The following is a 24,260-nucleotide window of genomic DNA, read 5'->3' as shown; positions in this document are numbered from 1 at the left end:
TTTAAATGAATGGTGTGACTATAATTTAAAGCAACACATCAGCTCTATTTTCTTCTTGACAGCCCTTAAGGAATTTGAAGACAACTATTATGTCACCCTGTTATCTTTTATTCTCCAATCTAAACACACTTATCTCCTTCAAACATTTCTTATAGGATTTGGTTTCCAGATCCCTCACCATACTGGTCTTGTACCAGTGGTGAAAGGAGAAAGGGGTCGACCAAGGATGGAGCTTTGATTTTGCTGCATTCTATTGTTTTTGGAGTGGCATTGTTCTGTGAAGTTCACATAGTGCACATGGAACATGGCAGGCAATCGTGGTTAGCTGGGGTTAAGGGAAATGCACTCTGTAGATGCTCAGAGGCAAACCTTTATTTCTTATTATTTCTCATGAATCTGGTAGTGGTAAATCCCTGAAGAGCAGGTGTTGTGAGCAGGTAGCTGATGAAATCCTTTGCTTGAAAAAGGCCCCATGAGAAAGTGTGTTTTTGAGAAAAGAAATGCAAGTTTATGTTTTATACCTGTTAAAGGAGGGGAAAGAACATCACTTCCTGTTGTAGTTTTCAAAATGTGTGGCTTGTGGTGGGGGGAAGAACTTCTCTTTTTCTCTGCAAGGACAGCAGAAATGATTTCTAGATGTGTACTTAACAGATTTTGAAATGAATTGTTTTGCATCCACACTTACGCCACTATGTAACCAGCCCTTACACCAGGGTTGGGTTGGGTAACCATATGTACTACCTTACAGAGGACAGTCCTCTATTTGAAGAAAGCCTTTATCTCTGTCCTTGCAGGGGACTAGAGATGGGAGAATCTGTTAATTTTGGTTTCCCCCAGTTTTGCATTCCAGTCTTAAGTTCAGTTGTCCACATTTCCACATCAGTTTTGCAAGTTAGAAAGATAAAAAAGGTTCTCATGAAAATTCACCAGCATTTTAGTGTTAATTTCTCTTGCATGAAGTTTTGCCAATTTTTTTGCAAAGCAATTTCCCCATATATATTGCACTTTGGTATGCTATTTTCACCAACATATATATTTATTTATGCACACTTTACCTCAGTATTTGCATTTTTGTCACTTTGCTTGGCTGGAGAAATGCAGTGCAAGATTCAGAAAAGTGCTAATTTTGATGAATGGTTGTGTTTTGGTTCCCATATTGATAGCGAAGCGGCGAATTAGGTAGATTCACCTTTAAATGTGAACTGATTCAAATCCCCCCCCCCCAATCCCCACAGCGAACCTAGCATGCAAAGAGATGGTGGCTTATCTCTTCCTTTCCTGATTGGCCAGGAGTTTAGGGCCCAAGATATGCTGGAGTGGTTGGTTCCCATTGCACTAGGAAGAAAAAAAAGGATAAGCCTGTCTTCCCTAAGTGCCGTGTTCACCATAAGGGCTACATGCCTTTAATTTAGAAAAGAAAAACTGAATGCTATTTATCTAGAAAACATTATCTAGCAAGCATATTCGGTTCTTAAACATGAATTGATAAATATGTTGCTCTTGTGCTCCATGATTGTGCCCCATGATTTGCATAGTTCTAGGATAAAGCACATTACGCTGTCTGCATAATTTGTAATGACAATGCAATAAGCACTGCTCTTTTGGGAGTAGAGGCCAGAACTGGCTTTGGTGCCATTTGCCAATCATATTAATCTTTTCTAAATGCTATAAGAGATGGGCTTCAGTGTACTAGTTGGTCTGCACAAGTGTTACACTCATATACTGTGTAGAATTCATAAGTGGGTTTGGGTGTGGATGTGATCTGAGCATATATTAACACCCAAAACCACACAACCCACAGAAAACTAGTGCAACTGGTGCGTAATAGACAACCATTCCTGTGTATTATCTTGCATAGAATATAGAGCAGGTGTGGAGAGCCTTTGGCCCGGCAGATGCTGCTGAACTCCCAACAGTCATAGCAAACATGGCCACTGGCTAGGGATGATGGAAATTGTAGTTCAGCAACATTTGGAGGGCCAAAGGTTCCTCACACATGGTAAGGAGACTGCATGTGGCTGTGCATGGCTGTGAATATGGGAGAGAGAACACAAAACTGACTAAATTTAGCCCCGTCCCCACAAAATGGCACCATGTGTTTTGGATTGCTGGAATGTAAAAAAAACCCACCAACAACAGGCTCAATCCCCCCTCAAGTTCCATCTTGCCAGGTCACCAGCTACCATCCTGGCAAAGTTAGCAATGCAACTGTAGACGTATCAGCATCTGTGGACGTATCAGGCACATTTGGACTTCCCAAGGCAGAAGGGTGGCTCTGGAGCTGGAACAAAAATGTTGCTAAAAACTGGGCGATAGTTCTCAGGCAGTACTTGAGGATTCTGCACCATGATCTCCAGCACGTTGTTGTGGATTTCTTTAGAGATGTCGCCACGCAAGTGGAGGAGCATGGAAACGTGGTCTTCGCTGGTGAAACAACAGGCACAAAACGTGTTACCTCTCCCTCGGCCTCCTGCTGCCAACCAGGACTGGCCCTACCTTTAGAAAGAGTGAGGCGGCCACTCCACAAGGGGATGCTAGTGGGTGGAGAGTTGGAGAAGAGAGCTGTATGTTCTCCATTGTGGCCTACCCTCCAATCCCTTAGCTAGGCTGCTGTTCTCAGGTACACTGGAGGAAAGGTACCTGATGCCAGTGCCGAAGGAAGATTGCTTTGGTGGAAATGGCCTTGTGGGCCAATGTGGACCCCCTGGCAGGCCAAGGTTAGACTGCAGGTTGGAGAGTTATCACCCTTGCGTTATTGCTGGGGCGACTGCCAGAAAATGTTTTCGGCCTTGAATTTGGAGAACGGAAGGGATGCCTAAGGCCTCAGATCCAAGACCTGGCATCTCCAAGCAAAAGAATTCCAGCTCTTACAGTGCTAGAAAAGAACAATGATTCTCTCTGTGTTGTATTTCCTGTGCTTCCTGTTTAGGGGCAAAATGCAAATCCAGTGCTTGGGGAAGCAGTGGTGGAAGATGGAAAAGTGCATTTGCTTTGAGTGCCCTACCTGATATCAGGATATTTTGTCACGAATCCCAGTACTTCCAGGCTCAGCATGGAGGGGTCCTTGAGACTGACGAGCTCCTGCAGGTCAGCAATAACTCTGAGAGTCTGTTCATTCTCTTCCAGGCCCTGGGAAAGGAAGCAGGAGACAAACTATACCATACCAGGAGGACAGAGCAGATGGACCGATGTGGAGGCTGCAAGATGAATTATGATTGTCGAGTGACTATTACTACTGTTAGCAGTTGCAGTTATACTGAATGTGGGTTTTGCATTTTTATACATTGATTTTTGTTGAGATGGGTAAACCTCTCGGAGATTTTTTAAAAATAAATATAACATGGTATACAAGTTCAATAGATAAAGAATACCGTATCATACTGTGCCATAATAAAAATAAATAAAAAATGGTCTAGTAGCACCTTATAGACCAACTAAGTTTGTTCTGGTATAAGCTTTTGTGTGCATGCTCACTTCTTCAGATACCTGCACACAAAAGCTTATACCAGAACAAACTTAGTTGGTCTATAAGGTGCTACTAGACCATTTTTTATTTTTTATTTATTCTTATTTCTACTGCGTCAGACCAACATGGCTACCTACCTGATACTGTACCATAGACATTAAAGCAGAGAGCAGCCCAGTCATTGCTAGACTACCTTCCACAGCATCCTTGAACAAAGTTCAACTAGGGAACAACTAGCAGCTGTTGGCAGAGCTAGCCTCATGACCAGGTGTTCTGCACTGTTGTTTATTCCCCAACCCCAACCCACCTTGCTGCACCAAACTGGCTTGGGTTGCCACCTCATGACCAAAAGGATGATTGCCTGATGTGACTTTTTCATGCAGGTACTGAAATGCAAAGACACCTCAGGAGTAAGCAGTAACTCTAGCTTGGTATTATCGGCCAGACTTGCTAGCCAACAAAGTTGATCTCCCAATAGTTCGGCCCTAGGAGAAACCTGCACAGGTTTCTTTGGAAGCTGGAAGTCATGCAACTAGTTGCTAGGGATGTTGAAAATTTTGCTCAGTCCACATTTTAAGTGAATTTATTCCATTCTTACTTCCCAGACTAATACAGGAACTGGAATGCAGTTATCCTTCAGTTGTTGAATATCTTAAAATTTTGCAATATAGTTCATGGCTCAAAAATATACAAAAATGTGTACTTCGGGTTAAACTGCATATATAAAATGTGAATTTCCCCCCCAGTTAAAACTAAACAAATAGCTGGTTGATGTGGAAACAGTAAATAACTAACTTATGAATGAACACGTGCAAAACTGACATGATCTGGAAATAGAATGATCTATTCATCCCTATTGGATGCATATTTAATCTTTGCTGGCCACGCACACAACTCTGTATTCAGCTTGGTGAGCAAAGTCAATCTCCCTTTCCTCTGTGATCACCAGCAGCTGCCAGCCCCATCCTTGGAACGTGTTTAGCAAAACATGATAGCTGTTAGCTGTTCCTTTCTCTCACCAGGCTGCAAAAGAGCTCCATCAGCTGAGAGGCGTCTTGCACCATCTGCCTGGCCATCCGGCTTCTCTCCTCAGCGTTCCGGCAGACTAGCCTTTTCTGCAAGAGAGCCCTCACGTACTGGCTCATGACCAAGCGCTCAGTCTCTGACAGGAGGTGCTGGACATCAAGGGGGGAAAATTGCCATGGTCATTCTAGTTAATGGGAGCTGCACTGAGACAAAAGGCAGAAATGCAGTGTGTGTGTTTCCTGCAGTGGTGACTGGTGCCCACTGGGCCTGGTAGGGCAGGAGGCAGGGAGGTCAACAGTAGGGGGAGCCAGAGCCAATGGCAGGCAGAGATAACTAATTCTAGGTTTGTCCCCATCTTGCTGGTGATGGGTGGCGCTGAAGCTGGCAGTGGGCATGGCCAGAGCAAAAAGTGGAAAGGACCTCCCTTTGACACTCTCTCTCTCTCTCTCTCTCCCCTCTCCCCCCCGTCTCTTTCTTCCACCCCATTTTCTTTCTCTTTCTGATAAGTTTGCAGAGAGCTTACCCTCGCTTTCTGTCATTCCACCAGTCTTGGCTCCCTGCCCCTTTCTTGCCAGGCCCCCCTCACCCACTTGAAATCCAAAGCCCAAAGGCCACATGTAAACCTCAGGCTGCAGACCCCCCACTTCTAGACTCTAGAGGCAATACTCAAATGGTAGACCACCCTCCCTGAAGCTAGCCAACCAGCAGTGCACAGAACTTCCCACCGCTGTCAGCCCCCAGCTATGGAGGGATCTTACCATGCTGATTGGCCTGTGAGTTCTGCAAAAGAATTTCATGTGCATTTCTACCACCTCGCATATGCTGCTCAGCACCTGGGATTCACCAGACAGCCATTGACGGGAGGGCATCTGAGCAAACGGAGGCTGGGACAGAACAAGGGACGTATTAAGTTGTTTTAAAAAGCGCTCTCTCTCTCTCTCTCTCTCTCTCTCTCACACACACACACACACACACACACCACCTTCCAGAAGGAAGTCCAGAATGGCTTACAGCAACAACAAAAAATACAGGCAAACCTACAAAATGGCATAGAGCTCCTCTGCAAATACTACATTTTACGTTGCCTTTAAAAGACCCGCTCAAGGAAGTATGTTTTGGTTTGCCTCTTGCAGGGTCAAGCTCTGGTGTATCTCCTTTGAGCAGAAGATCTATAGCTGTGAAGGCAGAGCAGATAGTTAGCCTGGCTTCCACCAATTCACCCTCATCAGGAGCTTGGCTGCTGCAAACTAGGGCTCCACAAGCTTCTTTGTGCTTGCTTGCAAGCACAGGCACTCAGGACCCCTCCAGACATCTTTTCTTAAAATTGCATTCATCATTATTTGTGCTCATGGTGGTATTAGGGCAGTTGGAAGTGGGAATCTCTAATCCGTTTACTATGTGTCAGAGGCGGGGAACCTTTTTCAGTCCGAGGGCCACATTCCCTTCTGGGCAAGCTTTTGAGGGCCACATGCCACTGGTGGGCAGGGCCAGAGGCAAAAGTGGGCAGAGCAATGCATGTTGACTTTACCTTCACACAGTAGGTTAGTTTTGACAATCTCACACAACGCTCTCTTATCTTCTATCCAGGCAAGCAGGAAGCATTGTCAAAGTTCAGGGGTATATTCTAGCCTGGGAAAAACTCGTGTGTGGGTGTGAAACAGGGTCAGCAAGGGACATGGCCTTGGGAGAGTTCCAAGGGCCAGACAGAGAGGCCTGCAGGGCCACATTTGGCTCCTAGGTCTGCGGGTCCCCACCTCTACCATAGGCTTTCTTCATAACAATGGGTACCTGCAGATCTTTCAGCATCTCCTCCAGCAGCAGCTGGCATGCCTTCTTCTGGGCTTTCTCCAGGGCAACGTGAAGGGTTGATGACATCTTGCTGGCCTCTGAGGATGTTGATCTGCCTTCACACAGGGCTGCAATGGAGGTGCTGCCAGTGGAGGGAAGAGGAATAGCTGGGAAGCGGGCTTGCATGTGGCCTGCTAGCAAGAGAAGCCCAGATACAGCAGGCATGTGGAAGGAATCAATCACAGGAGTTGGGAATACCTGAGAGCCTGGCAGTTGTTGAGGGATGATAGCAAGTAAGGCACGTAGCACTTGGAGGTTGCAGGTTCTCGTTGATGCTCCTTGCCAAATCCCACCAGGTCTTCATACAGGCTGCAGAGAGCACAGCAGTTGTCATGGCATCTTGCACACCAGTAGCCAACCCCCCCATCCCATGTGTCTTGAGAGTGAAACAGTGCAGAGTTCCACATATGATGAAGAATAAGCAGACCTATGCCCTGTTAGGGTGTGAAACCTAAGACGCTGGCAAGTTAGCAATGTCATGTCACTTTAAGTAGTGAAGCTCGTTATGTTGTTAAGTTGCTCAGTATATAAAGAGTGTTTGTTTTCTCTGCCTCCGGGGGGGCGTGAAGCAAAATGTCTGAAAGCTCCGGAGGTGTTTCTGTTATCTTTCTGCAATAAACCTGTCTTTGGAAAGACAGGCTTCCCTGTGTCGTTATTTCCTTGCTGCTGAGACTCTGAAGCATGTACTGCAACAAGAATCTCTGCACTGGACTTAATCAATGCTCTGCAAAGAGAACTGTTGCTGGTTGCGCAGCGGAAGCGTTTACTGGACCAGTACACAAACTCTCTTAGGTTATGGCTCTTTCTACGTTTCTACAGCTGTATTGTGTGCAGAGAAAGTGAAAGCAGCTTTCGGATGAGAGAAGACCGGCTTGGTCGTAAATCCAGCTCTTAAAGGAACTGAGAGGCTGCAGAGAGCTGCGTAAGTGAAGATTTACAGCTTCATTAGCTGCAAAAGGCTAGCTTGACCTCCCGTTGTGTTTTTGTTTTGTTAATAAAACCAGAGGACGGTGGTAGGTTGCTAGTGAAGAGACGGAGGAAAAAAAAAGTTTAAAAGGCTTCAGAGGAGGCTGGAGGCGTCTGAAAAGTGAGTAAAACAAATCCCAAGGGGAAAGAGAAGCAAGGGCACACAGAGGGAGTAGCAGCTGACCCCAAGAATGGCAGTGGAAAATTTCCAGGTTCCCTTTACAAAGTTGAACTCTGCTAATTACGTGCAGTGGTCTAAGAGGGCTCAAGTCTGGTTGGAAGCCAAAGAAGTGTGGGCTGACTATGTCCAGAGGCGAAAGCCATTTGTGGCTGTTGCAGCAGATGCCACAGCAGAGCAACAGGCTGCTGCACATGCTCAGAACAGGGAACATGATAAAATGGACACTAAAGCTAGATGCATGTTGATGGTATCGATAGACGATTCCCAATTACCTCATGTGGAAAATTTAAGGTCTGCATTTGAAATTTGGGAAGCTCTTAGGCGAATTCACCATAGAGCCACCATAGAGCGTGGGGGAACTAGCAGGCAGAGCTGTAAGGAAGCCTCACAAGTGTCTGCTATGGCCAGCAAGTCATGTTTTCGATGTGGCAGCAGGTTTCATTTGATAGCAAAGTGTCCAGAAAAGCAACAGGAATTTCAACAGTCCAAGGTCAGTTTCCGGAGCTACAGGGGAAGACGAAGTGAGAACTACAAGAGTCAACGATCCAGAGGGGGAGCAGATGCTGATAAGGGACTATCTGCAATGGCAGCACAAAAGAGTCCTAAAAGGAGGCAACAAACTTTGAAGTGGATAGTTGACAGTGGAGCAAGTCACAGTTTAGTTCCAGCGACATCTAGAGGCAGCTTGATGAACTGCAAGACATTGCCAGTTGCAAAAACTGTGACTATAGCAGACAATAGTAAACGAGAAATGAACCTTAAAGGCACAATTTATGTTAATTGTTTGCAAACTAACCTTCCTGTTTTTGTTCTTCCAGGAATGAAGAATGGACTTTTGAGTGTGTCATGCCTGGTAAAAAGTGGTTTTAAGGTTGAGTTTGAAAATGATGTGTGCACCATTTCGAAACAGGGGAAGGAGCTAGTTAAAATTCCCTGTGAGGATGGGCTTTTTGTTTTGGATGAAGAGCAGTTAGCAGCAGGTAGATGTTCAACAGGTGAAGCGCAAGCTAAGTGTGTAAATAAGGCTCCTCATACAGGTTGTGCACATCTACTACACAGAAGGTTAGCTCATATATGCTTTAAGTATGTAAGCAAGATGCCAGATTTAGCTGAGGAGTGTAACATTAAACCCTGTCCAAATTTTCTGGATTGTTGTGCTTGTAAACATGCTAAGGTTAAGACATGTAACTATCCTAGATCTGATAGAGTAAGCAAGAAACCCTTTGAACTTGTGCACACAGACGTGTGTGGCCCTATGCCAGTCAAATCGCTTGGAGGTGCGAGATTTATGCAAATTTTGGTGGATGATTTTTCAAGGGCTAGTTGGGTTTTCTTTCTGAAAGAAAAATCACAAGCAGCTTCCATCCTGATGGATTGGATTGAAGAAGTCGAATGTAAATTTGACACCAGGGTGCGTAAAATACAATCAGATCGTGGTGGGGAATATGTGAACCACACGCTGGAGACGTGGTTTAAAAGGAAAGGTATAGTTCATAGACTTACCAATCCCTATTCACCACAGGAGAATGCAGTTGCCGAAAGAAAATTTCGAACATTACAGGAAGCCATTGCTGCTTTGCTGTTTGATTCTGGACTTCCACAGCGGTTTTGGGCTGAGGCTGCACTGTATGCGAATTATACTTTTAACAGAGTGTACAATAGCACAGTAGACAACACTCCTTACTTCATGCTATTTGGGAAAAAACCAAAAATTGATCATCTAAGAGTTTTTGGATGTCGTGCTTATGTGCTGGTGCCTAGGGCACAACGTAGGAAAGGCGATCCTAGATCTAAAGAAATGCTTTTCTGTGGTTATCAAGCAAACACAAAAGGTTGGAGATTTGTGAATGTAGAAGGCAATCAAACAAAAATCACAATCAGCAGAAGTGCGGAATTTTATGAACAGGATGGTTGGAATAAAATTCATGGAAATCCTGACATACTATTTGATGTGGTGAACAGTAACAATGAAACTCAGGCCCCAGGGCAGGTATTAGTTCCAGAACAGGCTGAGGAATTTGAGTCTGAGGACGAAGGTGAGAAATCGCCTAGTTCACCCAAGTCTGTAAAGTCAGAATCTTCTAGCTCTTCTAGTTCACCTGTACAGCAAGAGAGACCTGTAAAGTCAGAATCTTCTAGCTCTAAAAGTTCACCCGTACAGCAAGAGAGACGTGTAAAGTCAGAATCAGAAAGTTCTTCAACTACTAGTGACAAACAGGTGACGACTAGTGATTCTGGGTCAGAGGGGGAAACTGAAGGAACATCCCAGGAACTGTTAAGGCGTTCCAAGCGTGCCAACAAAGGGATACCTCCTGAAAGGTACCAAGCTATCAGTGTTTGGGCTGGTTTGGCAAATTGCGAACCTGAAAGTTTTGAGGAGGTTGAGCAATTACCCCAGGAGGAGGCCAGTAGGTGGCGTGAGGCCATGCAAAAAGAGTTGAATTCTATGAAAGAACTGGGTGTGTTTTCCATCACCAAACTGCCAGAAGGTACCAAGGCAGTAAGTTGTAGGTGGGTGTACAGGATAAAGACAACAGCGATGGGGAAACCAGAGTACAAAGCAAGGCTTGTAGCTCGAGGTTTTACTCAAAGAAAGGGGTTACATTATTCCGAAGTCTATGCACCCACTTCAAGGAGTGAAACCCTTCGGGCACTATTAGCAGTTGCTGCTCAGAAAGGGTTCAAAGTGAATCAATTTGATGTCTCTACAGCTTATCTTCATTCAGACTTGGCTGAAGAGCTCTATATGGAGCTACCGCCAGGATTGAAAGTTGGTAAATCAAATCAGGTATGGAAACTACATAAATCTATTTATGGACTCAAGCAATCTGCTCATAATTGGAATGAGTGTTTGAATGACGTTTTGGTAGGCATTGGTTTTAGCAGGAGCAAGGCTGACAATTGCTTATATTTCAGAGGTTCAGGAGATGCTCAAGAATCTTTGCTTGTTTATGTAGATGACCTGATTTATACTTCAAAGACACAAGAACAAGTAAAAAAACTAGCCAAAGAGTTAAATAAATACTTCAAAGTTAAGAATCTTGGTGATGTAAAGGTCTATCTTGGTGTTCAGATAGATAGGACAAAAAATGGCAGTTTTCTACTGAATCAAAAAGGCAAGATATTGCAAATGTTGAAAAAGTTTGGCATGACGGAGTGTGCAGGTGTTAGAACACCAATGGAAATGGGTTTTGTAAAAGACAATGAGTTCAAGGATAGTGCTGAATTCAAGCGTGCTGAAATCTTTCAGTCAGCACTGGGAAGCTTACTTCATCTTTCGCAATGGAGTAGACCAGACATTGCTTACGCTGTTAACTTACTCAGCAGAGAAGCTTCAAAACCTAGTGTAAATGCATGGAAAGGAATTCAAAGAGTGTTAAGATATTTACAATACACCAAAGATTTTTGCCTTGAATTATCTTCTGAAGGACAAGCACAGATTACTTGTTGGGCAGATAGTGATTGGGGAAATTTAAAGGATAGAAAATCAGTGTCTGGCTGTGTAATAAAATTTGGTAACTCTCTGATTGGGTGGAGATCCAAGAAACAGAACCTGATTGCTTTGTCGTCAACAGAAGCTGAGTTCTGTGCCTTATCTGAGTTATGTAGAGATCTAGAATTTTACAAATGCTTGGCACAAGAGATGTATGAAAAGGCCATCACTCCAATCACTGTATGGGGTGATAATCAACCGTGTCTTAAGTTAGCACAAAATGGGCAGTTTAAAGGTCGTACAAAACATTTGGATATCCGCTTTCAAAATGTTTGTCAAACGGTAAAAGCAGGAATTGTTAAATTAAATTACTGTCCCAGTCATGAAAATCAAGCTGATGGTTTTACAAAACCGCTTGGGTTTCAGCGGCATGAAAACTTTTGTGAAGAAATGGGTCTGAAGTAATTTTGTTTTTGTATTGCCAGCGAGAGGGGGTGTTAGGGTGTGAAACCTAAGACGCTGGCAAGTTAGCAATGTCATGTCACTTTAAGTAGTGAAGCTCGTTATGTTGTTAAGTTGCTCAGTATATAAAGAGTGTTTGTTTTCTCTGCCTCTGGGGGGGCGTGAAGCAAAATGTCTGAAAGCTCCGGAGGTGTTTCTGTTATCTTTCTGCAATAAACCTGTCTTTGGAAAGACAGGCTTCCCTGTGTCGTTATTTCCTTGCTGCTGAGACTCTGAAGCATGTACTGCAACAAGAATCTCTGCACTGGACTTAATCAATGCTCTGCAAAGAGAACTGTTGCTGGTTGCGCAGCGGAAGCGTTTACTGGACCAGTACACAAACTCTCTTATGCCCCATCTTCAGTATACATTTAAAGCACTTTTGCCACTTTGCCACTTTAACAGTGGTTTCTCCCACAGAATCCTGAGAATTGTAGTTTGTTAAGGGTGCTGAGAGTTGTTAGGAAACTGTTTTTCCCCTCACAGAGCTACAATTTTCAGCATGGCTTAACAGTCAGTGCTTCTTCGCAGGAATCATAGATCTGTAAGGAAAATGTGTCTTTAACAAACTACAGTTTGGGATGAATGAACTTGTAATCTTGAAGCGCCCTCTGATGGCTTTAGAAGAATTAGACAAATTCATGAAGGGACAATGGCTACTAACCACTATTGTTAAATACTGCCTCCAGGATCGGAGGCAGACAACTTGTTTACTGAGCTTATGAGGAGGTTAGACTACATCTGGTCTTTACTGAGCTTTTTTCTGATTTGTTTGTGTGGTGATTATACAACAATGAGGATTCATCCTGTTTTGCTTGCGAGTTGATTTTACCTCTTTCTATTAGATATTTGCCCATCCTACACTTTTTAGTGCATTTCTCTATCACTTTCCTAACTGCAAATAGTCAGGAATTTGTTTTAAACTGGATTTGTTGTGCTAGGTCAACACAGAGCTTTCATCCACCTTCATTTCTGGTATGGGCTTAAATTCTTTTTGCATAATACTGACAGATCTGGAAGTAATGCCTCTTCTGGGGAAGAGCAGAGGAAGAGAGAGAGAGCTATTGCACTCATGTCCTGTTTGCAGGATCTCCACAGAGCTATGTATGGGAAGCAAGATGCTGGACTAGGCAGGCCTTTGGTCTGATCCCTCAGGGGTGTTCTTGTGGCGCAGAAATAACATACCTCATTTCAAGCCCACTAAAGGTTTTCTGTAAGGAAAAAGGAGCCTCAGTTGGAGCAGGATTAGGGAAATGAGCCTCCACAGCCCTCCAGTGAAAGAAAGGGGAAAGGAGCAGGGATCCTTAGCAGGAATGATAACCAAACTCAAGCAAGAACCCAAGATGTCTCATTGGGCTGGGCCTGAAGGTCCTATTGCTGGTGAATTAATGTTAGGGACATGGGAAGTTACCTTATTCTGAGTCAGATCATTGGTCCATCAATGTAATGTCATCACTGATGGGCAGCAATTCTCAAGGGTTTAAGACAGCAGTCTCTCCCAGTCCTCCCTGCAAATGCCCTGCTTGGGACCTTTGGCATGCAAAGCAGGTGAGTCTTGATGCTTTCCCTACTGATCTGTGCTGTGATGAGCATCCTTTTCTTGCCTCTCAGTCCCTACTCTGCATCAGCAGCATGGAGAGAGAACTGACCTGCCCAGAAAGACCTCAAGCTCCTCCAGGGCCATGTTGCACAACTTCTGCTGCAGAGTATCTGAGATGAGGGATGCCACTCGGATATTTTCATCCAGCATCTGGGGCAGGCAAAGAAAGAGGAAGGTGATTGGATGAGTGGGGATCAAACACATGGCTTTGCTTCCGCAGCCAATAGGACACGCTGTACAGGAATCAGGTAGGCTTCCCTGCAGTGCATTGTCTTTCTTCTCTGACCTTCATGACAATCATGGGAAGGCTGGTCTGGAAGCAGCCTTGATAGTCTGATTCAGGCTCCTCTTCACTGAACCACTCTTTAAACTCCATCTCCAACGTCTTCTGCATCCACTGAGCAAAGCTGGCCTAGAAGAACAAGCGGAGATGGTTTATGGCAACAGAGGTTGAAGAACCTTATTCACCCCGAGGCCCGCATTTTTGTCTGGATAACCTTCTGAGGGCCAAGTGCCTATAGTGGGCGTGGCTGGAGACAAAAGCAGGCGGAGCAACAAATGTGAATGTCACCTTTGCATATGGGCTAATTTCTCCACATTAAGCTCTCTATCTTCCATCCAGACACATTCCAGCCAAGAAAAAGCACTCATGGGTATAGCCTGGGGAAAGTTCCCAGGGCCAGATAGAGAGGCCTGGGTGGGGTGGGGTGGACAAATTTGGCTCTCAGACCTGAGTAACCATTCTCTTTTTAAGTGAAGACCAGGGACCCTCCACTGCACACAAGCCACTCACAACCCCAGCAGTGTTCATATTCATTTGCCTAGCTCCTTTCTCCTGCGGATGAGAAACATCTCTTTAGTGGGGCAGCTGATATACAGTACATACAGCTCAGATCCATACCACACATTCACAGTACATTTAATGCACATTGCTTCGCCCGAAGAATCCAGAGAGCTACAGTTTGTTAAGGGTGCTGGGAAATATAGCTCTGTGTGGATATGACCTGCAGTATGTGTTCGACCTCCACCTCTGGTCTTCCTGAAAACCTGCCACCTCCTATTTTTATCCCTATTTCTCTCCACTGCTGTGAAACAATGGATGCTTCCAGACTGTCACTATTTTCAGGTGGAATTCAGCCACAGGCCAGCAGGTTCAGGTTTGCTCAATTATAGTTGATTAGAAGGTCTTGCACAACAAACCTGTTTCCCTGAAAGGTAGCACTTTCTGTGCTATTTTTGGGTGGGATTCGATCTCATGCAGCAAACCTGTCTCCCAAATCAGGATGAATGTTCGTTAAATAGCCAACACCTTCCAGCCTCCCCAGCAAACAAATCAGGATGAATGCTCAATAAACAGGTGGTCTGGCTGAAGGCTACTTATTCAGAATAAAAGCAGTTTGGGGTAGAGACCTATTTTGAACAGAGAAGTAGCAGACAGAGGAGGAATGCTTAGCCCTTTCTTCACCAGCCATTTCCCCATCTGCTCCAAATCGCCCTCTTGACCCTCAGAGTCCCATGTGCGTGGTTGCCTGAGTTTGGAACCCTGAGCAGGGCCAAATCAGTTGGGGAGACAATCTGGACCAGGAAAATGGGTGGTGGGAAAAGGGTGAAGCACCACTGCCTCATCTACCCCCTACCTGTTTAAAACGGGCGTCTCCTGAAGGTGCTTTTCTTCAGAAAGAGGAGACAACAAGGATGCTTTACACAACTTTGTGTATAGCATAGCATGGCATCCAGTAATATGCCACTTGTCCCTTATTCACAGGAATATGCTGGATACTGAGTTAGACAACTGGTTCCTCTAGCTCAGTAGTGGTCCATCCAGCCCACAGCAGCTCTCTAGACTTTCAGATGGAATATTTCCACATTCACTGGTAAGAAAATATCTCTGCCTGAATATTTGGAGAACTTCATATTAACACTCTCCATCACCCAGGTTTCTAGGCCAACCAGCAAATCTAAATATATTAGTGCTTCAATATCCACAGTCATTTTGTTCCCCATAGTCTTCACGACTCACCTGTACTTTCCCTACATAGGTCTCCTCCAAGTAGTCTACTGTATCCACAGGAAGCAGAGGACCCAAGACTGCGATGTCCACTTCAGGTAGAAGGCTTGGGTGGGTCATCATTTCTGAGCTGTGGAACACAAGAAGGGTCAGGAGCAAAAGGTACCTAAGTTCAACTTTCCACTTTCAGGCTATTCAGTACACCTGAAGCAGGATTATATGTGCATATTTCTAGTATTCTTGTACGGGGAAATGCAGCCCATTGCCAAATCTGCTTCTTTGCAAATGCCACCCAACGGTTGCCTGCTGGTACAACAGTGAACATGACTGGATAAACACCCACCTGTTTAAAGCATTATCCTACCACTTTAACAGTCACAGCTTCCCCAAAGCATCCTGGGAACTCTGCTTCGTCAAGAGTGGTGAGAGTTCTCAGTAGACCAGTGGTGGCCAAACTTGGCCCTCCAGCTGTTTTGGGACTACAATTCCAATCATCCCTGACCACTGGTCCTGTTAGCTAGGGATGATGGGAGTTGTAGTCCAAAAACAGCTGGGGGGCCAGGTTTGGCCACCACTGAAGTAGACCTTTCACAAACAACAGTTCCCAGAATTCTTTGGGGGGGAGCCATGACTGTTAAAGTGGCCCACGAGTACTTCAGATGGATGGTGTTTGGGATTCCAAGTCAGAGTTATGGGCGGTAGGCAAATGCAAGCCCCAGCACTTCTTTTTCTAAAAAAATTAATGACCCCTCACTTCCCCTATGAACCCCAACACCTGCCATTAGGAGCACTGACCTTGGGTAGACATGGAGTGTCCACTGGAGAAGAGTAAAGACCTCCTGCTTCTCCAGCTCCCGAGTGAGGATGTGATGCAGGTGTTTGGCAAGGCTTTGATGATACATGGCAGCAAAGGCTGCGACGATATTGTAGTGAGGCGGGCAGCACTGGGCCATCAGGTCTTTCACAACACACAGTTCAGCCAGGATGCTGTTCTGCAAGGACGCCAAATGCTGAGCAAGGTGCTGTCCTTGGGCATTGCTTGGCATGGCCTGGAAGTGGGAAGCGACTATGGTGTCCTGTATAACCTGGAAGAACTTCTGCCTCCAGCACTTGGGGCGCCCTGGCGGGAGGAAGCCAGAAGGCAACTGAGTTCTCAGCAGCAAGGCAGCATCAATGCTCTCCTCACGCTCAATAATGCGTAGCGTGGACACAAAGAGGGAGGGGTCCTCAGACACCAGTCTTGTGCTGTGGGCCACAACGTGCCACAGGTGCTGGGCAAGGGCATCATTCAGTTCCAGGAGGCCCCTGAAGTAGGACTCCACACTGGCCAGGTGCGAGGAGCTGAGCAGGTTGTGGTGATGCAGCTGGAACAGGATGCTGTCCCGTAAACTCTCTAGCTCCATGAATCCTGCATGGGCTTCCAGCAGGTGGTGATTCTGCAGGAGGTCAAAAGTCTCGGAAAGGAGTTTGTGTACTGTGTAGGAAAGAAGAAAGGGAGAAAGGGCTTCAAAAGCATAACCTGGGGAAGAAAGAGGAATGATATCCAGTGTGGTTAGAGCAGTGGTTAGAGCAGGGGTTTGGAACCCTCTGTCCAAGGGCTGGGCAGATGAGGGGGAAAGGGGTGCTGTACAAAGTATGCAGCTCCTCTACAAGATTATCTGCTGCAAGACGATCAAGCCAGAGAGGGAAATGTCTCAGCTGAAAGGTAGGTGCGTTGCTTGCAGATATATAGAAGGTCATCCCATGTGTTTTGGAATTGCATGCATGCAGTTTTCCAGATGCAATGGCATTTAGATATTTGAGGTTATGAATAGCCTCTTTACCCAAGCCCTTGGCTGAGTGCTCTGTGCTGGTGCTTTGTTATTCTGATATGATTGTTTTGCAGTTTAATTTCATAATTTTAGTTGTTCATTGCACTCATTCTAATTGTGTGGTTTTTGTAACCCACTCTGGGACCATTTGGTGAAGAGTGAGGCACAGATGTAACAAGTGGATATAATAATAAATAACACATATTACAAACTGAAGCTCACCTGAGAAAAGTTGGGGCAATGTCTGGGCAACTGAACCCAGCTGGGCATGTTCCACTGCCACCTCCCGTAGTCTCTGCAGGCTCTGAAAAGAGTCGGTGCTGGATGCCAAGGACTGGCATATATTTCTCAATGCTTGTCGCACATGTCGAACATCTGCAGTGGCTGAGTGCAACTGCTCCAGGCCTGTGCTCACACCCTCTAGGTAGGACTGCACAGTTGACTAGGGACAGAGAGAATCAAGTGGCAAAGAGGACACAGAGACTTCACAGGCAGGACAAAGGGCCGTGGCTCAGTGACAAAACATCTGCTTTCCATGCTGAAAGTCCTAAATTCAATCCCCAGCATCTCCAACTAAGGCTGGGATGGACCCCTGCTTGAAACCTGGAGAGCCGCTGCCAGTCAGTGTAGACAATACTGTGCTAGCTAGCTCTGACTCAGTATAATGCAGCTTCCAGTGTGAAAAGCTCATATCTGGATCTCCAAACCCTTGTGCTATTAAATTCATAATCAAGGCTGCTTAAACCAGTGAGATTTCAGGATCAAGCTGCATTAATACTTGAAAGAGTGGCTCTTCTAGTATATGCCAACCTGACAACCGAGGTTTTGGGCAATGCCCAACAGACAGTGACCCAGGATAGGGTCTTTTCTGTTGTGGTGTCCTGGATGTGGCATCACCTGCCTCTGTAGGTGTGCCAGGCATCATCAGTATATCAGCTGTCATAAAGACACACCTCTCCACTTGGACCTTTGGGACCCCACTGGCATTGGGGTGTTGGGTGATTTTGGATTTAAATCCTTTTTTGCCAAGGTTATTCAAGGCTGCTAGTTCCAGTTACAGATAGGTAGCCGTGTTGGTCTGCCATAGTCAAAACAAAATAAAATTTTTTTCCTTCCAGTAGCACCTTAAAGACCAACTAAGTTAGTTCTATTGCAGTCGTTAAGAGTCGTCAACAGGCTCATCACAGCTATCTGCCAATCACCCAATCCCACCACCCTTCTGAGTAATACCCCTCCCCACCTTCTCACTATATAGAAGGGTCTGGTGACTTCTGTTTCAGTGTATCTGAAGAAGTGTGCATGCACACGAAAGCTCATACCAAGAACTAACTTAGTTGGTCTTTAAGGTGCTACTGGAAGGAAAAAAAATTTTTTTTGTTTTGACCAAGGCTGCTAGTGTTAATCTAGTTTTATCCTGGGACAGAGCAACGGGAACTCACCCTATCGTGGGAATTCAAACCGCAGACCTTACGATCGGCAAGCCCAGGAGGCTCAGTGGTTTAGACCACAGCACCACCCACGTCCCTAGAACCTTGGTTATTGGGTGGTTTATAAATAAATCTAGGCATAGCCAGGGCCTGGCATCTGGGATTGCTACTGATGGGCACTTGCCAAGGCCCATAACTCAGCATCAAGCCCTGAAACTCCCTGATCCTGCTGGTTCTCTTTTTTACAAACAACAACAGCCCTTGCCCGCTTTGAGCACGCCGCAAGTGATAGGGGTAGGGAGAAGGTGCAGCTGCCTTTGGTCACATGACCCTTCTGGTGAACCCATCCAATGGCCATCCAAAAGCTGGAAGAGCCAACCCAGGTGTTCGGGGAACAGTCAGTGGAGGCTGGTACATTAGGGCGAGTGGGGCACTGCCCCACCAGCCTCAGTCTGCTGTCACCCATTCCCCAACTGCCTGCCTCCATACTTACAATGGGTTCAGGAGGTTGCATTGCCTATCCCCTTCCTCTTCCTTACTCAGTGTGGCCACTGCAGAACTCAACAAGGAGGAGGATGGTGACAAAGCTAGAATCAGTTGTGTCTGCTTGTCATTGGCATTTGGCTGCACTTCATGTTGGGTCCCCTGACTTCCGCCCTCCCAATCCCAATGTGCACTGGCCAGCACTGGTTCCAGCGCTGCAACTACCAACCTTTATGCGGGATTGGATGGAACTGTTGCGTTGTATCTCTCGGATCCGATACTCCTCAAGGCCCTCTAATTTGTCAGGTCGGTAAAAGACCCCAGATGCCCATTTTAAGGCAGCTCCTCTGGCTAATTTTTCAGCCTTCTCCACTTCTGGCCATTCCTGGTCTAAAACAGAGAAGGAAGAGGGAGAAGAAGGAAATCCACACATACAGCTGCGAGTCTTTGCAAGACAGGAATTGCTCTTCCATCCCCAGCTGCTCCCCTGGAATGCAGGAAGGAAACAGGATGTGACCGCCTACCCACGATCTGGATAGCCTAGGGGGAGAGGTGGAATATCGGTGGAGGGGAAGCTTCTGGGGCTTGGAGACACAATGACCTGGGAAAAGGAGGCACACTTGTATTGTCAGACGTCTGGTTTCAGAGACAAGAGACGAGGCGGGAGAGGGGGCGTTAGAAGGGCGTATGGAGTCTGATAACTAATTCCCTCTACTGTATCTGAAGAAGTGTGCATGCACACGAAAGCTCATACCAATAACAAACTTAGTTGGTCTCTAAGGTGCTACTGGAAGGAATTTTTTTTATTTTGTTCCCTCTACTAAAGAATAGCTGTTCTATTTATAATGGGCATAAGGGCAATTATGAGGCTGCTAGCATGCTACCAGAGTTAGTTCAAGCTTTTGCTTTTAGCATTCAAAGCCCTGTACAACTTGGGGTCAGGTTACCTGAGGGATCGTCCAGCAACTTTGCAGTGGAAGCTGGAAGATAGGAAATTTCGCAAAGGCAAATGGATTATTGCACTATAAACAGCCACAGCTTCCCCCAAAGAATTCTGGGAACTGTAGTTTGCTAAGGGTGCTGAGAGTTGTTAGGAATGCTCTATTGCCCTCACAGTTCTGCAATTCCCAGAGTTCCAATAGCCAGGGCCACCCCTTGAACTGGTTATTAGTAAGGAGTTGGCAAGTGGCTGTGGGGAGATTTAACTTGGTGGGGCAGTGCCCCATTTGCCCTGATGGACCAGCCTCCACTGCAATTGTGTTCCTCGGGGGGGGGGCATTGTTAAGAGTTCTGCATGCTGCAGATGTATGCATGAGGTCAACTAAAATCCAGGTCTTAAGTGTTGTTGTGGCTTCAGCTCTATGGAATCTGCTCCCTGGTGAAATTAGACAAGCACTTGGGCTTTTAGGCAGCTATTGAAAGCTTTCAAAGAGGACTTACCCTGAGGAGTGACTCAGCCGTTTTATACTCAGGAGTGACTCAGCCATTTTTAATGGCATCTTGTAATTTAAGACTTTCAAGATTTTAAATGTTACATACAGTGGTACCTCGGTTTATGAACGTAATCCATTCCAGAAGCCCATTCTTAAACTGAAGCGCTTTCCCTAATGAGGCCTCCTGTCGCCGGTGCCCTTCTATCATTTGGCTTCCGTTCCTAGACTGAGGTAAAGTTCGCAAACTGGGACATTACTTCCAGTTTTGTGGAGTTCGTAAACCAAATAGTTCATAAACAGGGCTGTTCTTAAACCGAGGTACCACATATTTCTGTTGTACACTGCTTTGGAAACTTTAGTTTGGAAGTGGTTTCAAACTCATTAAAGAAATAAATAAAGGGTGAATTCAAATGACTGGGCAAATCTGTACCATGTAGGATCAATCTTCCCCAATATGATGCCCTCCAGATGTTTTGAAATACACTGCCCATTTAACTTGGTGGGTCCACTGGGAGTTGCAATCCAAAACGTCTGGAAGGCTGATATAAAGAAACCCAACATTGCCACTCCTCTCCATCCAAAGCATGAAGGTGTTGTAACACCAGGCTTCACCTTGTGATAAGAGGCCTACAGACCAGAAGTAGCCCACTGTGTCCCCTCCAGATATTGTTGGACTACAACTCCTATTATCCTTGACTATTGCCCAGCTGGCTTGTGGCTGATGGGAGTTAGAGTCCAACAACATCTAGAGGCACTATGTTGTCTAATCCTGCACTACTTTATTTATTTCTTTTATATCCCACCTTTTTCTCCAAGGAGCTCAAGCTGACATATGGTTCTTCCACACCCCACATGTAATGCCAACAACAACCCTGTGGAGTAGATTAGGCTGAGAGCCAGTGATTGGTCCAAGGTTACCCAGTAAACATCATGGCTGAGTGGATGACCCTGGCCCCCCAGAGCCTACTCTGACACTCTAACCACTGCTCCACATTGACTCTAGACTCTAGACTGACAGCACCCGACATAGCGGCATACACTAGAGTGGCCGTGTGTCCTGCTTTCAGAGGACACTTCTCTACTTGAAGGGCTCTCAGGGGCCAGTCCTTTATTTAAAAGTGTCCTCTATCAGAGCACCACACAGTAAGGTTTTAAAGCATCTATGGTATTGCTCCCAGTGAGGACAGACAGTGGACAGACAAACCAATCTCTGGCTCTGATTTTTCTAGCCCATTTATTTCCAAAAAGGACAGTTACTATGACATGTAAGTATCTCTCTGAGACCTCTGCCTTCCTACATGACCCCAAGAATGCAATATTATCTAGGAAAAAGTATCTGTGACATCTCACAGCCCAGGTGGATAAAGTTTAAGTGCTTTTCTTAAAGTGGAAGGTGCCTGGAACCCATATACTGATGGTTAGGCTAAAATTGTCTGGCACCTTCCTCCTTAAGGAAAGCACTTTAAAATCATAACCTCATTCATTGTACGTGTGCCGAGATGTCAGGTACAGTATTTTTTCCCCTCATCAATTGCAAGAACAGGGAGTTCTTTCTCAAGTAGGGAGAGAGAGAGAAATCAACACAGCTAGGAGACTTGCTTTACCCAAAGCCCATCTAGGAAGGGCCCCATATGCCTCACCCCACCCCACTGAATGGTACGGTCACTGGGATCCTGTAGCTGCATTTCCCGTTACCTTTGGATCTGGTGGAATCGTCCTCCTCTGCAGACATGCCCATAGATTCAGCTGCAGTGCCCAGGTCCAGAGCTTAGGGCTGGGCTGAGCAGAGGAAGCAGAGCCAGCAATAGCAGTTTCCGTCAGTGATACTACTTCCAGCTCCTCAGGGGCTTGTTCTGTAACACTGCAGATAGACTCAGGATGTAGGAACAGGAGGGCGGAGGAAACAGAAAATGCACTCGAAAGTTTAATTCTTAGGGAATGCAGATTAAGCAGCACAGAACAACTCTGGTATATATGCATGCCTGGGTTGTGGTCACCAGGATTCCTGCATGTCCCTCTGCCTTCAGCGGTAGCTACTGGTCTTTGGGACTAGTAAGGAAGGCAGGGAGATCAGCAATAGGTGGAGACAGGCAGGCAGAATGACAAGCAGAATCAACCTCTAGCTTGTTGTAAATAAGGAGGAAGACAGGTCCACAAGGGTCATTTAGTCCAACCCCCGCAATGCAGGAATCTTTTGCCCAATGTGGAACTCGAACCCACAACCCTAAGATTAAGAATTTCATGTTCTACCAACTGAAGATGTGTTCTTTCGGATATTTGGGGCCCAAGTCATACAGGGATTTAAACACTAATGCACCTTGAATTGGGGCCATAAATAAACTGACAACCAATATACTGAGTTCCTTTTTTGGAACCTAACACAGCATGTTAAAACACACACATATAATGTGGCTGAATAGACAAATAATATGAAGTGCTTCTTTTCTCAATGAAAGGGTTATCTAATGATCAATTGCTTGAGTTAGTCAGTGTGCCCCATCCTGGATAGTTATTGCTTATTTGTTTATTTTACATTATTTCCTTTCCTCTGAAAGGGCTCAAGGTGGCTTACAGGTAAAACAAGAACCACTAGAAACATAGAAAAATCAATCATTAAAATACAACGAAACACTGATAGAATTAAAAATATGTAATATATAAAATATGTTTAAAACATACCAATAATTACAATAAAAACAGCACAGCACCAGGTCACATGACTGAAATGAATGGAGAAGTATTCAGCTTAAGTCCTGGCCTGCAGCCCCAGCAAGCTTTTGCTCATCCAGCCAAGCCCTGTGTGAGCTGGGGTGAGCCAACTATGCCAGCGTATTCCTAGCTGAACTTGCATTCAGACTTACACTGGGGTAGCTGAGCTCAGAGTTAAATAACACTGAGGAAAACTTTTGCCTGACAGCTATTAGTATGGTTTCCACTGGGTGTGCATTAATGTGGTGGCACAGCTTATAGGGGGATCTCAAGCTGTAAGAAATCCAGTTCCCACCCCTGCACTGCAAGACCAGATATTTCTAAAGTGGGTTGCTACACCCACCATTCAGCTGTGATCTACATGCCAAAGAAGTATTTCACTGTAAGTGCTGTCTGGTAAGATAACCCATCCATCCAACCAGTTGCAACCATAGATTATCAGATCAGCAGGAAACAGTTTGTGTCTGAGGACAGTGATAACTGGGACACACAACAAGGGCTAAGAGAGGCGAGGACATATATACAGATGTTGAGATAGGTGAAAAGCAAGAGACTTTGGAATAAGGGGGTGTCATAGGTGCATTATGGCAGTAAGGTCCTAGATTTGAAAGTTATTGCTGTACTTTATAAATCTTTTGGGGACATTGATGACTATTATGGAATAACACTTTGCACATAATTCTTATTTCATTTGCTCTCACAACTACCCTGAGATAGATCATCACCGTTTACACTTTGCAAATGGGAAAGGAGTGACTTGTTTCAAGCTTAGGCCATCAGTGCCAGGAGCTGAAGATCAGCTCTCTACCTATTATGGGGCAGTGGCTCCCGCATGAAAGGTGTGTGGATTTGTATGGATTAAATCGCTAAACACAAGTCCCTAAATTGGATGTCTCTAGTCATGTGATTTCTTTCGGTTCTGCAAAAGATTTGACTTAAATAAATAAAAAAGTTTCTGTCCTGTAGTAGCAAACTACTGTAGTTTGCTATTTACAGTACGTCAGCCTACAAGTGGAACCCGCAACAAAATGTTGCATCATTGAGTGTGCACTGATTTAACCATTTGGCAACAGAAGTCCACCACTCATAAAGAGGAGATCATAACAAGCCCACCGGACAGAGCTATATTCTGCTCTTATGGACAAGAAGACAACGGAGAGGGGGGGGAAACGTTCATTTTCCGAACATCCCACAGGCGCAACCCTTTGGAATCCTCAAGGCGCCACCAGTGTTTACACGCCACTGGCCAGCAGGGGACGCTACAACGGCACGAGAGGGGAAGCCGGTGGTAGTGGTGGTGGGCGGAGCCGAGCAGAAGGAGGCGGGAGGGAGCGTGGCGGCGCTCCGCCCTCTCTCCCAAGATGGAGC

General features: G+C 45.6%; 1 protein-coding gene and 1 long non-coding RNA gene across 5 annotated transcripts; both read right to left on the bottom strand.

Annotated features, from left to right (window-relative positions):
- Nucleotides 1–2,156: 2,156 nt before the first annotated feature.
- EXOC3L1 (exocyst complex component 3 like 1) lies at nucleotides 2,157–24,174 on the bottom strand. 4 transcript variants are annotated; one of them, XM_079987853.1, is made up of 13 exons: nucleotides 21,879–24,174; nucleotides 18,980–19,237; nucleotides 17,063–17,282; nucleotides 15,825–16,503; nucleotides 15,042–15,159; nucleotides 13,308–13,433; nucleotides 13,071–13,171; nucleotides 6,539–6,649; nucleotides 6,281–6,422; nucleotides 5,251–5,376; nucleotides 4,486–4,641; nucleotides 3,005–3,129; nucleotides 2,157–2,281 (listed from the first exon to the last, which is right to left on the bottom strand). In XM_079987853.1, exons 1-13 carry the CDS (start codon nucleotides 22,161–22,163, stop codon nucleotides 2,197–2,199), a joined length of 2,532 nt encoding a protein of 843 aa, XP_079843979.1. In that variant the 5' UTR covers nucleotides 22,164–24,174; the 3' UTR covers nucleotides 2,157–2,196. The 4 variants fall into 4 exon arrangements, with proteins under 4 accessions (XP_079843979.1, XP_079843977.1, XP_079843978.1 ...); XM_079987851.1 differs by having other exon boundaries at nucleotides 2,201–2,424; XM_079987852.1 differs by having other exon boundaries at nucleotides 2,201–2,424; nucleotides 18,980–19,135.
- LOC307222527 lies at nucleotides 8,792–9,826 on the bottom strand. Its single transcript, XR_013841796.1, has 2 exons — nucleotides 9,605–9,826; nucleotides 8,792–9,550 (listed from the first exon to the last, which is right to left on the bottom strand). It is a non-coding gene; the product is annotated as an uncharacterized lncRNA (long non-coding RNA).
- Nucleotides 24,175–24,260: the final 86 nt, after the last annotated feature.

This window comes from Podarcis cretensis, assembly GCF_951804945.1.
Source record: "Podarcis cretensis genome assembly, chromosome: 8".
NCBI lineage: Eukaryota > Metazoa > Chordata > Lepidosauria > Squamata > Lacertidae > Podarcis > Podarcis cretensis.
The sequence above is the reverse complement of the archived record's forward strand: the minus strand, read 5'-3'. Positions and strand labels throughout refer to the sequence as shown.